General features: G+C 39.5%; 1 protein-coding gene across 2 annotated transcripts in view; it reads right to left on the reverse strand.

Annotated features, from left to right (window-relative positions):
* The window catches only part of ksr2 (kinase suppressor of ras 2), a 248,332-nt gene that overhangs the window by 188,084 nt on the left and 44,994 nt on the right, over window positions 1–15,254 (reverse strand). The window contains exon 4 of one of the 2 annotated variants that reach the window (XM_062024469.1): window positions 3,809–3,844. The exons of the other annotated variant lie outside the window; for it this stretch is intronic. Coding sequence (XP_061880453.1) covers window positions 3,809–3,844 — 36 coding nt within the window. The remainder of the gene's footprint in view (window positions 1–3,808; window positions 3,845–15,254) is intronic. 2 annotated transcript variants of the gene reach the window in all.

The following is a 15,254-nucleotide window of genomic DNA, read 5'->3' on the forward strand; positions in this document are numbered from 1 at the left end:
TTAAGGGGATGGTGCTGGATTGAAGACTTGATAGGAACAATATCTGTAATACTGTTATAGAAATACCACCTTCATCAGTTCATGCTCAAAGACTAGATGGGACAGCTCTAAAACGAGGGGATAGTGCAGGATGCAGGATGAAAGACTAGATAGGACGGCTCTAATCTGAGGGGATGGTGCTGGATTAAAAAATATATGTTATACTGATATAGAAATATCACCTTCCGCAGTTAATGTTCAAAGACTAGATAGGACAGCTCTAAATTTGAGGGGATGGTGCTGGATTGAAGACTTGATAGGAACAATATCTGCAATACTGATATAGAAATACCACCTTCATCAGTTCATGCTCAAAGACTAGATGGGACAGCTCTAAAACGAGGGGATAGTGCAGGATGCAGGATGAAAGACTAGATAGGACGGCTCTAATCTGAGGGGATGGTGCTGGATTGAAAAAATATATGTTGTACTGATATAGAAATATCACCTTCCGCAGTTAATGTTCAAAGACTAGATAGGACAGCTCTAAATTTGAGGGGATGGTGCTGGATTGAAGACTTGATAGGAACAATATCTGTAATACTGTTATAGAAATACCACCTTTATCAGTTCATGCTCAAATACTAGATAGGACAGCTCTAAAATGAGGGGATAGTGCAGGATGCAGGATGAAAGACTAGATAGGAATAAAATAATTGAAGACTTAACCCTCTGGATGCTTGCCTCTTGTCGTTAAGCGTGATCTGATGAAGCGAGTTGAAATGAGAGGTGAAACATCTTCTTACTTAATCTACTTTTAATAAACACATAAATGTTCACGTGGGCAAAGAGTTCCACTTCCTCATGCACTTCAAATTAAAAGTTTGGGAAAAAAATGTTAGAATATAAATGTGGAGGGAGAGTGTGACCAGCGCGCCTGCAGGAGCAAAGGTCACCGCCTCTGTCCATGGTGCTGAAGACAGAGCACCATCAGACGGGGGCGTGGCAGTGCTGACGGTGAGACACAGCTGGCAGGTGGTTAGATTTCACCAGGTGGTACGAGTTGTCTTTAACAGTAAGCCGCCGGGAGCGGAGGGAGAGAGAGGATACGGACGTGACTGAAAAGTCACGTTCTGGGGGGAGAGGAACTTTATTGAAACAATTTGAGTATTAAAAGCTTTGTTAAAAACTGCACGCTTGGCTCTTGTGCCGCGTCTTCAGTGGAACTGCTCGGAAGCGACTTCCACAATCAACTTTTCATATATAAAGGACCTTTCACTTTTTAGTGGAGTGCAAAAAAGACTAATTAGCGCCTGGTGTCAGGGAAAAATAATGGCCGTGTCATGTAAAACACAGATGTCCACTGCAGAGGACGCCGGCTCGGCGGGAGGTCATGGCAAACTTGCATTTGATAAGTTCAACACGAAAAAGTCAGTGTTCAAAAACAAGAAAAAAAAATACAAAAATGAGTGGTTTTGACTTCAATAAGCAAAATTATCTGCCAATAGAACAAGAAAATTTGGCTTGTCAAGACTTTCCAAAACAAGTCAAATTAGCTAACCTCAATGAACCCAAAAATACCTTAAAATAAGTATATTCTCACTAATAACAACTGTACTACTATATGAGTACGTATTTTCTATTGTTTCATTAAAAAATAAAACAGCAAAGTCCATTTGGCTGTCATCTGTTTTAATTATGAGACACAATTGTGTCTAAGTCATGATTTTTTTACATGCTTGAATTAAAAGAAATTATTACTTTAAAAAAGTAGTTTTATACTTCTGAGTGTTGATGACACAGCTTTGCAACAGTTGATATTCTAGTTTCAAGCATGTTTTACTCAATATAGGTCATCCGCCGCTCCCAGTCCGTGGAACGCTCTCCCTGACCACCTGGGGGCACCACAGACTGTGGATGCTTTTAAAAAAGGCTTAAAAGCCCTTCTGTTTTTTTTTTTGTTTTTTTTTTTAAACTTTTTTTTTGTTATATGCATACTAGTTATAGCTATATGGCTATTCTAGTTTTTATTTTTATTTATTTCTTTATCTTTTTATTTATTTTTTAATACACTGTACCACTTTGAGATTGTTTACTCAATATAGAGTGCTATTTACGAATAAAATCTATTATTATTATCAAATCTCAGCAACAAGCTGTAATATCTTACTGAGATCATTTAGGACCAAAACCCTTAAAACAAGTAAAACACTCTAACATAAAATCGTATGTACACTACCGTTCAAAAGTTTGGGGTCACCCAAACAATTTTGTGTTTGAGCCTTCATTTCTAAGAACAAGAATAGACTGTCGAGTTTCAGATGAAAGTTCTCTTTTTCTGGCCATTTTGAGCGTTTAATTGACCCCACAAATGTGATGCTCCAGAAACTCAATCTGCTCAAAGGAAGGCCAGTTTTGTAGCTTCTGTAACGAGCTAAACTGTTTTCAGATGTGTGAACATGATTGCACAAGGGTTTTCTAATCATCAATTAGCCTTCTGAGCCAATGAGCAAACACATTGTACCATTAGAACACTGGAGTGATAGTTGCTGGAAATGGGCCTCTATACACCTATGTAGATATTGCACCAAAAACCAGACATTTGCAGCTAGAATAGTCATTTAGCACATTAGCAATGTATAGAGTGTATTTCTTTCAAGTTAAGACTAGTTTAAAGTTATCTTCATTGAAAAGTACAGTGCTTTTCCTTCAAAAATAAGGACATTTCAATGTGACCCCAAACTTTTGAACGGTAGCGTATGGCCGCACAAGTCCCGGGATGCCCAAAATGTCCATAACACACCCAGCCGAGTCCCACGGAGACGGGGGATAAAAGTTGGAAAAGTCAGCAAAAGTCCCAAAAATGTTCAAAACACCTACCCAGGTTCGAGTCCCACAAGTCCCGCCGCCGGCCGGGATGCCCGAAATGTCCAAAACGCGCCCAGCAAAGTCCCACGGGAAGGCGGGGAGAAAAGTGAGAAAAGTCGGTAAAATGTTCAAAAATCACACCCGAGTTCAAGTGCCACCACTCCATGACTCGAACCTGGGTAGGTATTTTGAACATTTTTGGGACTTTTGCCTACTTTTCCAATTTGTATCCCCCCTCCTCGTGGGACTCGGCTGGGTGTGTTATGGACATTTTGGTACTTGCGCGGACTCGAACCTGGGTAGGTATTTTGAACATTTTTGGGGACTTTTGCCAACTTTTCTCACTTATCTCCCCCACTTCCCGTGGGACTTTTCTGGGTGCGTTTTGGACATTTTTTGCATCCTGGGACTTGTGCGGCCGGCGGCGGGACTCGTGAGACTGGAACCTGGGGAGGTATTTTGGACAAAATTGGGACTTTTGACCATTTTGGCCGCCTTTTCTCCTCTTCTTCCCCGCCTTCCTGTGCACCATTGCTGGGTGTGTTTAGGACATTTGGACAAAAATAGTTTCAAGCATGTTTTACTCAATATAGGTCATCAAATCTCAGCAACAAGCTGTAATATCTTACTGAGATCATTTAGGACAAAAACCCTTAAAACAAGTAAAAGACTAACATAAAATCTGCTTAGTGAGAAAAATAAGCAAATATCACCCTTATTTGAGATATTTAATCTTACTTAAGATTTCAGTTTTTACAGTGTACACGATGAGGTGGTTCCTTCATGCGCGGCACACCCACCGGGCTCTGGTACAAGTCAGGTACTTTGGATCACGAAGCATGAAAAGTGTGCGGCGAGCTTATTGTCGGCCAATGGATGAGTTTTAAAGTGCAGCGGCGGCGTGGAGATGGAGTGAGGAAGCAAAAGCAACAAGACAGGAAGCGCAGCGGCCATACTTTACCTCCATTACTGTGCAATTTATCCTCCTCAAGTTGTTCTTTGGAAAAAACACAAACAATAGGAAGGAACTTGTTTATTGTTTGGACAGTTTAGAGCAGGGGTGAGTAAGGTGAGCCCGGGGACCATTTGTGGCTCGCAACTTCGTTTTTATTGGCCCTCTGCATATTGTAAATATTGTGAAAATATACACTACTGTTCAAAAGTTCGGGGTCACCCAAACAATTATGTGGAATAGCCTTCATTTCTAAGAACAAGAATAGACTGTCAAGTTTCAGATGAAAGTTCTCTTTTTCTGGCCGTTTTGAGCATTTAATTGACTCCACAAATGTGATGCTCCAGAAACTCAATCTGCTCAAAGGAAGGTCAGTTTTGTAGCTTCTGTAACGAGCTAAACTGTTTTCAGATGTGTGAACATGATTGCACAAGGGTTTTCTAATCATCAATTAGCCTTCTGAGCCAATGAGCAAACACATTGTACCATTAGAACACTGGAGTGATAGTTGCTGGAAATGGGCCTCTATACACCTATGTAGATATTGCACCAAAAACCAGACATTTGCAGCTAGAATAGTCATTTACCACATTAGCAATGTATAGAGTGTATTTCTTTCAAGTTAAGACTAGTTTAAAGTTATCTTCATTGAAAAGTACAGTGCTTTTCATTCAAAAATAAGGACATTTCAATGTGACCCCAAACTTTTGAACGGTAGTGTATATATATATATACAGTATATATACATTTACAGTATGTATATATACACACATATACAGTAGATATACATATACAGTATATATATACATATACACACATATACAGTATATATACACACACATATATATATATATATATATATATATATATATATATATATATATATATATATATATATATATATATATATATATATATATATATATATATATATATATATATATATATATATATATATATAAAATCCTAATCCAGGAGCAGGTGAGCATCCCAAACACTAATCAGAGGCAGGTAAAACTAATCAGCACCCATGACAACTAAAACACAAACCCAGGAATGCTGAAAACAGAACTGAGGGAGTCAAAAACTAAACAAAACATGATCTGGGCAATGGATCATGACATTATCCATTAAATTGTACACTGTAAAAATTATAGATTTTATGGTAAAATGTACAGTGTTTTTTTACAGCATATTAGTGGAACTTGAAAAAACTCTACCACTTTTTTACGGTAAAATCTACAGTTGTTGTTTTTAAGTAGGTAGCTAGGTTTTTTTTGTGATTGCGCTAGTACAACGAAACTTTGTTTCCAGCACAAACCCGTTCAAGATGTGAGGTCTGTACCGAAGATGTCGTTGTGGCTTGTACAGCCCTTTGAGACACTTGTGATTTAGGGCTATATAAATAAACATTGATTGATTGATTGATTGAAGATGAGACAAACAAACAGTGTACCGGGTTACAGAACAGGAACGCTGATGGGTCGCCACAAGGCGCCCCGTAAAATATGGGGAAAAAGTTCAACGCTGGGGGAGGATGAGTAAAAAAATACAATCCTAAGGGGGCCCAGTCTGGAGTGGGAAAAAACCTCCATAGCAAAGCACATATACATATTACAACATACATCTCGAGACTTGCAACAGAGGGGAGGGAGTGCGGGGCTACGGTGGACAGGCTGCAGCTGATTTGGAGAGCAGGGCAAAAAGAGGCAACAAGAAAGTTCAGACAAGACAAGACAAAGAAGCAAGCAGGAGAGATAAGGGAGAGGAAAGGGGGAGATGTATTACGGTGTATTACTGGAAATGGAAACTCAGCACCACGTTTTTTTACGGTATAAAAATTGCAGCTCAGTTGCCAGATTGAGCTTCTTCCTGTGGCCTTCGCGACAAAATGTTAGGACACCCGTGGTCGATAAAAAAGCGAGACTATGTCAGCCGAACGGGTCGCTTTGAGATCGCTATTGACCGAGAGAATGACATTGATGCAAATCTCTCTGCTTTTCTCGTTATTTTTGCTTTGTGGCGCGATGGCGGCGATGGCGGCGATGGCGGCGATGGCGGCGATGGCGGCGGTGGCGGCGGCGGCGGCGTCTCGGAGGAGCGATGAGCATCAAAAGCAGACTTCAAACACAATATCAACACCAGCAGCGTCAACTGAACCAGAAAATAAATAAATAAGCAAACGACCCCCCACTATAAAAGGTCCCTGTGGAGTTTCTGAACTCGGGGTGAAAGAGAAGCCAAATGGCGAATGGTAGCAAGACGAGGCTGCGGGGGGGTCGGTGGAGGGGGGTGGGGGGGTGACGCCACAAAGACATCAGGGACACGGCGACGCATCTTTTTTTAATATATGTCACATGATCGACGCTGTTTAGTTTTATTTTGAAGCACAACCAGACGTTCTCCAGATTGGAACAGAGCCAAGGTGGTTGCACTCGGTGACATGGAGTGCAGCCGAGCGTTCCGTGTGGGCATTTTGAACACGTGCAGGAATATCTCAACGGCAGTTGGCTTCATGGCGCCAAACAGAAGCAACCGAGATCTCTACTGTCGGTGACAGTTAGAGATGCTACTTCAGTAGAAGCATTTAAAGGCCTTCTGAAATGACATTTTTTTATCTAAACGGGGACATCAGATCCATTCTATGTGTCATACTTGATCATTTCGCGATATTGCCATATTTTTGCTGAAAGGATTTAGTAGAGAAAATCGACGATAAAGTTTGCAACTTTTGCTCGCTGATAAAGAAAAGCCTTGCCTGTACCGGAAGTAGCGTGACGTCACAGGAGCTAGTATTCCTCACAATTCCCCGTTGTTTACAATGGAGTGAGAGAGATTCGGACCGAGAAAGCGACGATTACCCCATTAATTTGAGCGAGGATGAAAGATTCGTGGATGAGGAACGTTAGAGTGACGGACTAAAATGCAGTGAAATACATATCTTTTTTCGCTCTGACCGTAACTTAGGTACAAGCTGGCTCGTTGGATTCCACACTCTCTCCTTTTTCTATTGTGGATCACGGATTTGTATTTTAAACCACCTCGGATACTATATCCTCTTGAAAATGAGAGTCGAGAACACGAAATGGACATTCACAGTGACTTTTATCTCCACGACAATACATCGGCGAAGCTCTTTAGCTACTGAGCTAACGTGATAGCATCTGGCTCAAATGCTGATAGAAACAAAATAAATAAATCCCTGACTGGAAGGATAGACAGAAGATCAACAATACTATTAAACCATGGACATGTAACTACACGGTTAATAATTCTCAGCCTGGCAAAGCTTAACAATGCTGTTGCTAACGACGCTGAAGCTAACTTAGCAACTTAGCAACCGGACCTCACAGAGCCGGGCCGCGGCCCGGTGGTTGGGGACCACTGGCCTAGTGGTTAGAGCAGGGGTGTCCAAACTTTTTCCACTGAGGGCCGCACACGGAAAAATTAAAGCATGCGGAGGCCAATTTGATATTTTTCATTTTCAAACCATAACAAAATATATGGATTTTTTATTTTTATTTTACCTTTAGGGGTCCCGGGGACCATAAATGGTCTCAGTCATTAAAAGGACTTGAATTATTATTATTATTTCTTATTTAACGCTTACAGTAAATCTCGATATCAACTTCAAGTTGATATAAAGTAATAATGATTAAAAAAAGTTTTTATGGCTTTTCTGTCAAAAACAACTTTGTTTTTTATAGTAAAACTGAAATATGCAGTATTTAGTCATTAGAGCTCTAAAAGATCAATAATGCAGGACACCATTGATTTTAATTCTTTCATATTTTTGAGTAATCGCAGTGAAAAGATAAATAAAGTATCACTTTTTTTAAGGTTCTTTTATAGTTTTGCAATAGCATTTCCAGAATGTGTGGCGGGCTAAACAATTAGCGGCGGGCCGCACTTTGGACACCCCTGGGTTAGAGTGTCCGCCCTGAGATGGGTAGGTTGTGAGTTCAAACCCCGGCCGAGTCATACCAAAGACTATAAAAATGGGACCCATTACATCCCTGCTTGGCACTCAGCATCAAGGGTTGGAATTGGGGGTTAAATCACCACTGTTGCCCACTGCTCCCCTCACCTCCCAGGGGGTGAACAAGGGGATGGGTCAAATGCAGAGGACAAATTTCAACACACCTAGTGTGTGTGTGACAATCATTGCTACTTTAACTTTAAAGGCCTACTGAAATGAATTTTCTTTTATTTAAACGGGAATAGCAGATCCATTCTATGTGTCATACTTGATCATTTCGCGATATTGCCATATTTTTGCTGAAAGGATTTAGTAGAGAACATAGACGATAAAGTTCGCAACTTTTGCTCGCTGATAAAAAAAAGCCTTGCCTGTACCGGAAGTAGCGTGACGTCACAGGAGCTAGTATTCCTCACAATTCCCCGTTGTTTACAATGGAGTGAGAGAGATTCGGACCGAGAAAGCGACGATTACCCCATTAATTTGAGCGAGGATGAAAGATTCGTGGATGAGGAACGTTAGAGTGAAGGACTAGAGAGGCGGTGCAGGGTGTGTCTTTTTTCGCTCTGACCGTAACTTAGGTACAAGGGTTCATTGGATTCCACACACTCTCCTTTTTCTATTGTGGATCACGGATTTGTATTTTAAACCACCTCGGATACTATATCCTCTTGAAAATGAGAGTCGAGAACGCGAAATGGACATTCACAGTGACTTTTATCTCCACGACAATACATCGGCGAAGCTCTTTAGCTACTGAGCTAACGTGATAGCATCTGGTTCAAATGCTGATAGAAACAAAATAAATAAATCCCTGACTGGAAGGATAGACATAAGATCAACAATACTATTAAACCATGGACATGTAAATACACGGTTAATAGTTCTCAGCCTGGCAAAGCTTAACAATGCTGTTGCTAACGACGCTGAAGCTAACTTAGCAACTTAGCAACCGGACCTCACAGAGCTATGATAAAAACATTAGCGCTCCAGCCAGCCAGCCAGCCCTCATCTGCTCATCAACACCCGTGCTCACCTGCGTTCCAGCGATCGACAGCGCGACGAAGGACTTCACCCGATCATCCGTGCGGTGGGCGGCTAGCATCGGCTAGGCGTCTGCTATCCAAGTAAGTAGTCCTTGTTGTATTGCTGCAGCCAGCCGCTAATACACCGATCCCACCTACAACGTTCTTCTTTGCAGTCTCCATTGTTCATTAAACAAATTGCAAAAGATTCACCAACAAAGATGTCCAGAATACTGTGGAATTATGAAATGAAAACAGAGCTTTTTCTACGGGCTCTGAATACTTCCCTTGCCCTCGTGACTTCACACGCATGCGTCAGCATAATAAAACGTTTTTAACCGGAAGTGTGGCGGGAAATTTAAAATGGCACTTTATAAGTTAACCCGGCCGTATTGGCATGTGTTGCTATGTTAAGATTTCATCATTGATGTATAAACTATCAGACTGCGTGGTCGGTAGTAGTGGCTTTCAGTAGGCCTTTAACGAATGATCAATTCCATTGAAGGTAGAATAAAATGTGAGCGCTGTACCGCGTTGGGAAAAATGTGCCAATGATTGACAGTTGTTGACGCTGCAGTAAAATATTTCCATAATCAAAATGTAATTTAGTAGGAATATATATTTCCTAAAGCCCCGGCCGTCCCCTTAAATGATGTACCTCCACCTCCAGTGACATCGCTCATCAAACTGACACCCGTGAAATCCCTCTCAGTGAGCTGAAATCACACTCGCGGGAGGTTACGTGTCAATTTATCCAGCGCACTGGCAGCGAGTAACTTAGCAACCAGCCGGGCCGGAGTCAGAGCGAAAGTCCGGCGGCGCTAATGAACGTCGGCGTCCACGTTCACGCCGTCTCACCTGAGCCAGAAGCCTCGGGCTAAATAGGCCCAATGTGAGGGAGTGCAGCACTTTGGCGGCTTCATTCGTAACTGGCAAAGTGGAATGTCTTGCTCTCCGATTCACTTTTTCCACACTCCTAAACCCAAAGACAAAGTGTCTTCTTGTCAGGCGAGGGAGGACTTTGTCAAGTGATGCTGAGGTTGGAACCGTGAGCCTCCACGGGTTGCCTGGCAACTGGACGGCCAAATACATCAGGTGTCGCATCACCCCCGAGTATAACAAACTGACATTTTTTTACACCTCCACTTTAAGAAAAATAAATAAAAAAATGATTTGGCTTTCAAGCATTTCCACTCAATAAATCCAAAGCAACACCTTGAGAGCCATTCCACAGAATCTGTGCCGTTTCCAGGAAATAAAATGGCACAATAAAATAAACTGTAAAAAAACATATAGTGGTGGTCCAGTTGTTATATTTTATATTCTTGCATTTCCTGACTAAACAGTGTCTCATTGGAGGTGAGCATTAAAGGCCTACTGAAAGCCACTACAGTCTGATAGTTTATATATCAATGATGACATCTTAACATTGCAACACATGCCAATACGTATAAAGTGCAATTTTAAATTTCCCGCGAAATATCCTGCTGAAAACGTCTCGGTATGATGACGTTCGCGCGTGACGTCGCGGATTGTAGCGGACATATTGGGACAGCATTGTGGCCGGCTATTAAGTCTGTCTGTTTTCATCGCAAAATTCCACAGTATTCTGGACATCTGTGTTGGTGAATCTTTTGCAGTTTGTTTAATGAACAATGGAGACTGCAAAGAAGAAAGCTGTAGGTGGGAAGCGGTGTATTAGCGGCCGGCTGCAGCAACACAAACACGTAGCGGCTACGTCGTAGCCGGTGTTTCATTGTTCACATTCCCGAACGATGACAGTCAAGCTTTACCATTGGCTTGTGGCGAACTGGGACAACAGAGACTCTTACCAGGAGGACTTTAATCTTAATCTTAGTATGCGCTACCGTGAGTACGCAGCTTTGGCTTCCAAACATTTGATCGCTTGCCCGTACGTGCGTGCCGCTATGTGCATGTCAACTTTGGGGATATATATGTGCTGTATGAACTTTACGGAGGTGAACGGTAATTTGGGCTGTGGGATTGAGTGTGTTGTGCGGGTGTTTGATTTGTATTGGCGGGTTATGTGGACGGGAGGGGGGAGGTGTTTGTTATGCGGGATTAATTAGTGGCATATTAAATATAAGCCTGGTTGTGTTGTGGCTAATAGAGTATATATATGTCTCGTGTTTATTTACTGTTTTAGTCATTCCCAGCTGAATATCAGGTCCCACCCGCCTCTCACAGCATCTTCCCTATCTGAATCGCTTCCACTGCCCTCTAGTCCTTCACTCTCACTTTCCTCATCCACGAATCTTTCATCCTCGCTCAAATTAATGGGGTAATCGTCGCTTTCTCGGTCCGAATCGCTCTCGTTGCTGGTGGGAATGATTGTAAACAATGTGCAGATGTGAGGAGCTCCACAACCTGTGACGTCACGCTACTTCTGGTACAGGCAAGGCTTTTTTTTATCAGCGATCAAAAGTTGCGAACTTTATCGTCGATGTTCTCTACTAAATCCTTTCAGCAAAAATATGGCAATATCGCGAAATGATCAAGTATGACACATAGAATGGACCTGCTATCCCCGTTTAAATAAGAAAATCTCATTTCAGTAGGCCTTTAAGTTGAGTTTGTCCTAATTGTGACAGTATTGACCTTTGTTGTGCCCTACAAAGTGTTTATACAGTGTGTATTGTACTTATTACGCATCGTCTGTTTGGTTGTAATGTGCTTTTTAGTTCAATAAACTGTACAAAACTGTAAAAAAAAAAAAAAAAATACACATTGTTGTACTAAGCAAAGTGTCCTGCACATAGATCTTGGGTTGTCCAGTTGTTATAAATATGACCATATCACACCAACTCTCAAATCCCTTCACTGGCTTCCTGTTCCACTCAGGATTGGATTCAAAGTCTCCCTACTAACCCACCAGTGCCTCCATGGAAATGCCCCCCTCTACCTCAAAGAACTACTCACCCCCAAATCTTCCGCTCCGGACAGGCTAACCTCCTCCAACCTCCGAGGACAAAGCTACGAACAATGGGAGACCGGGCTTTCTGCTCCGCCACTCCCAGTCTGTTGAACGCTCTCCCTGACCACCTGAGGGCACCACAGACTGTGGATGCTTTTAAAAAAGGCTTAGAAACCCTTCTTTAAAAAATAAAAAAATAAAGCCTTTTTTTTTAGATATATGCATACTAGTTTTAGCTATTTGGCTGTTCTAGTTTTTATTTTTATTCATTTTTTATTATCTTTTTATTTGTATTTATTTTTAATACACTGTAGCATTTTGAGGTTGTTTACTCAATGTAAAGTGCTTTTTACAAATAAAATCTATTATTATTATTATTATTATTATTATTATATTTTATATTCTTGCATTTCCTGACTAAACAGTGTCTCATTGGAGGTAAGCATTAAATTGAGTTTGTCCTCTTTGTGACAGTCTTGTCCTTTGTTGTGCCCTACGAAGTGTATATACTGTGTGTATTGAACTTATTACGCATCATCTGTTTGGTTGTAATGTGCTGTTTAGTTAAATAAACTGTAAAAAACAAAATAACATTGTTGTACTAAGCAAAGTGGTTGTCCAGTTATTATATTTTATATTCTTGCATTTCCTGACTAAACAGTGTCTCATTGGAGGTAAGCATTAAGTTTAGTTTGTCTTAATTGTGACAGTCTTGACCTTTGTTGTGCCCTACGAAGTGTTTATACTGTGTGTATTGAACTTATTACGCATCATCTGTTTGGTTGTAATGTGCTGTTTAGTTAAATAAACTGTAAAAAACAAAATAACATTGTTGTACTAAGCAAAGTGGTTGTCCAGTTATTATATTTTATATTCTTGCATTTCCTGACTAAACAGTGTCTCATTGGAGGTAAGCATTAAGTTTAGTTTGTCTTAATTGTGACAGTCTTGACCTTTGTTGTGCCCTACGAAGTGTTTATACTGTGTGTATTGAACTTATTATGCATCATCTGTTTGGTTGTGATGTGCTTTTTAGTTATTTATTGGATTTTTCAGTTTGGAAGTGATGAAATGGCCTTGTTGACTCGCCAATGCAAAACAGTAGCATGTATGGCCAATCCAATTTGTTTGAATACCTTATTTCATTGTTGGAATGTCACAGAAAATGTATTTTGTGTAAGTTATTTTGACAAACTATATTTCTGTATGTTCAGTTTTTACAGTGCTTGAAGTAAAAACTGCTGAACTAGCAAGAAGAGAACTGATCTAATTGCATATTTAATAAATACAATTCAAAAGATTAATTTAGAATAGTATGAACACAGGAAAAATGTGCATTTTTGTTATTATTTCCGCACAGTCCTGTTACGTAAATTATTTGTGTATGTTTTTTTGTTTTGTTGTTTTCAAAACACTGTACATTTTGTTAATGAATCACTCGCTTATTGCGGCTGTGGCTTTATTTTATGAATTGCTGCATTGCTAGCCCCCTGGAACGAGCCGATTATTATAAATTAGAATGCAAAAAATATATATTTTGTCTTCTTCTCTCTCATAGGCAAAATTTAAAAAAAAAAAAAATAGTTCAAGTCCCCTTTCACTTAAGAACACAATATAAAAATTGTGTGCACATCTGTGCTGATTTTTTTAATTTAATTTTTTTTTTTTTTTTTTTTTTTTTTATCAAAATGAGAACGTCAGGATTAATGGCTGCAAAGAGCACATGTTGCCGTGCACAGCTTTTCAAAGCAAGATGAGCCTGTTTTGATGCTAAGATAAATGTTATGTTGTATTTTATTTTTTATCAAGGGTTAGGGTTAGTGTTAGTGTTAGGGTTATTGTTAGGGTTATTGTTATGTGTTGTGTGCTTTTTGTTCTTTTTCTCCATCTTTCTTTTCTTTTTCTTTGAAATTGTAATTTTACTGCCTTCTTTACATCATGGCCAGGGGACTACAGAGGAAAAATAGCCTTCTGGCTAATTCTGGCTTTTTTTTTTTTAACCATGTGTAGTCATGTGTTTTATGAAATTGCATTGTCCCCTTTGAAATAAACTCATCTAATCTAAACTAATGACACTGCATGATACTGATAAAGCATGTTCCCGGAAAGGCCCGCCCCACTATTTGAGATTATTTGATTTTAGAGGGCCCAGGGGCGCTCGTTAAAGTGGGAGTCGGGGGCGTCATTCTCCCTGCACTGCAAAAACTGAAATCTAAGTAAGATGAAATATCTCAAATAAGGGTGATATTTACTTATTTTCCGTCTGATAAGATCATTCTTCTCACTAAGCAGATTTTAGAGTGTTTTACTTGTTTTAAGTGTTTGGTCCTAAATGATCTCAGTAAGATATTACAGCTTGTTGCTGAGATTTGATGAGCTATATTGAGTAAAACATGCTTGAAACTAGAATATCAACTGTTGCAAAGCTGTGTCATCAACACTCACAAGTATAAAACTGCTTTTTCAAAGTAAGAATTTCTTATTTCAAGCATGAAATAAAAAATCCGGACTTCGACACAATTGTGTCTCATAATTAAACTGACAGTTAATATTTAAATGTTTAACATGTGGCATTTCAAAACAATTTTGAACAGAAATAGTTCATGCACATTCAGATAATTTCTTCAAAATTACAATTAAAAAAAAATTGTCCAGGGGTCGAGCTGTAAATGTATATATATATATATATATATATATATATATATATATATATATATATATATATATATATATATATATATATATATATATATATATATGTCATGTTATCGATGGGAAAATGCAGGCAATATGATTTGCCTGAGCGTTGCCTTTTTGCCTTTCCATTAAGAACAATAAATTAGTTTTTAGTATAAGTTTGCTGGTTTCAAGAAATGTAATGCCTAGCGCATATCATTATGTCAAGATAATGGCACTAGCATTTACTTCATTTAAGAATATTTTTCAACATATTGAGAAAAAAGGTCTCATATTTGTTTTTTCTACAAAGAAATGTGCAATTGTTATAAGTGAGAATATACGTTTGTATATATATACTGTACATATATTCCTTGCTCACTAATTGACTGAAAGAGCACGCACTTGGCGCGATGATGTCATGTTATCCATGGAAAAATGCATTTCTAGACAATATGACTTGCCTGAGCGTTGCCTTTTTGCCTTTCCATTAAGAAAACTAAACTAGTTTTTAGTGTAAGTTTGCTGGTTTCAAGAAATGAAATGCCGAGCGCATATCATTATGTCAAGATAATGGCACTAGCATTTACTTCATTTAAGAATATTTTTCAACATATTGAGAAAAAAGGTCTCATATTTGCTTTTTCTACCAAGAAAAGTGCACTTGTTATAAGTGAGAATATACGTTTGTATATATATACTGTACATATATTCCTTGCACACTAATTGACTAAAAGAGCACGCACTTGACGCGATGATGTCATGTTATCGATGGGAAAATGCATTTTTAGACAATATGATTTGCCTGAGCGTTGCCTTTTTGCCTTTCCATTAAGAAAA

This window comes from Entelurus aequoreus, linkage group LG17 (assembly GCF_033978785.1).
Source record: "Entelurus aequoreus isolate RoL-2023_Sb linkage group LG17, RoL_Eaeq_v1.1, whole genome shotgun sequence".
Taxonomy (NCBI): Eukaryota; Metazoa; Chordata; class Actinopteri; order Syngnathiformes; family Syngnathidae; genus Entelurus; species Entelurus aequoreus.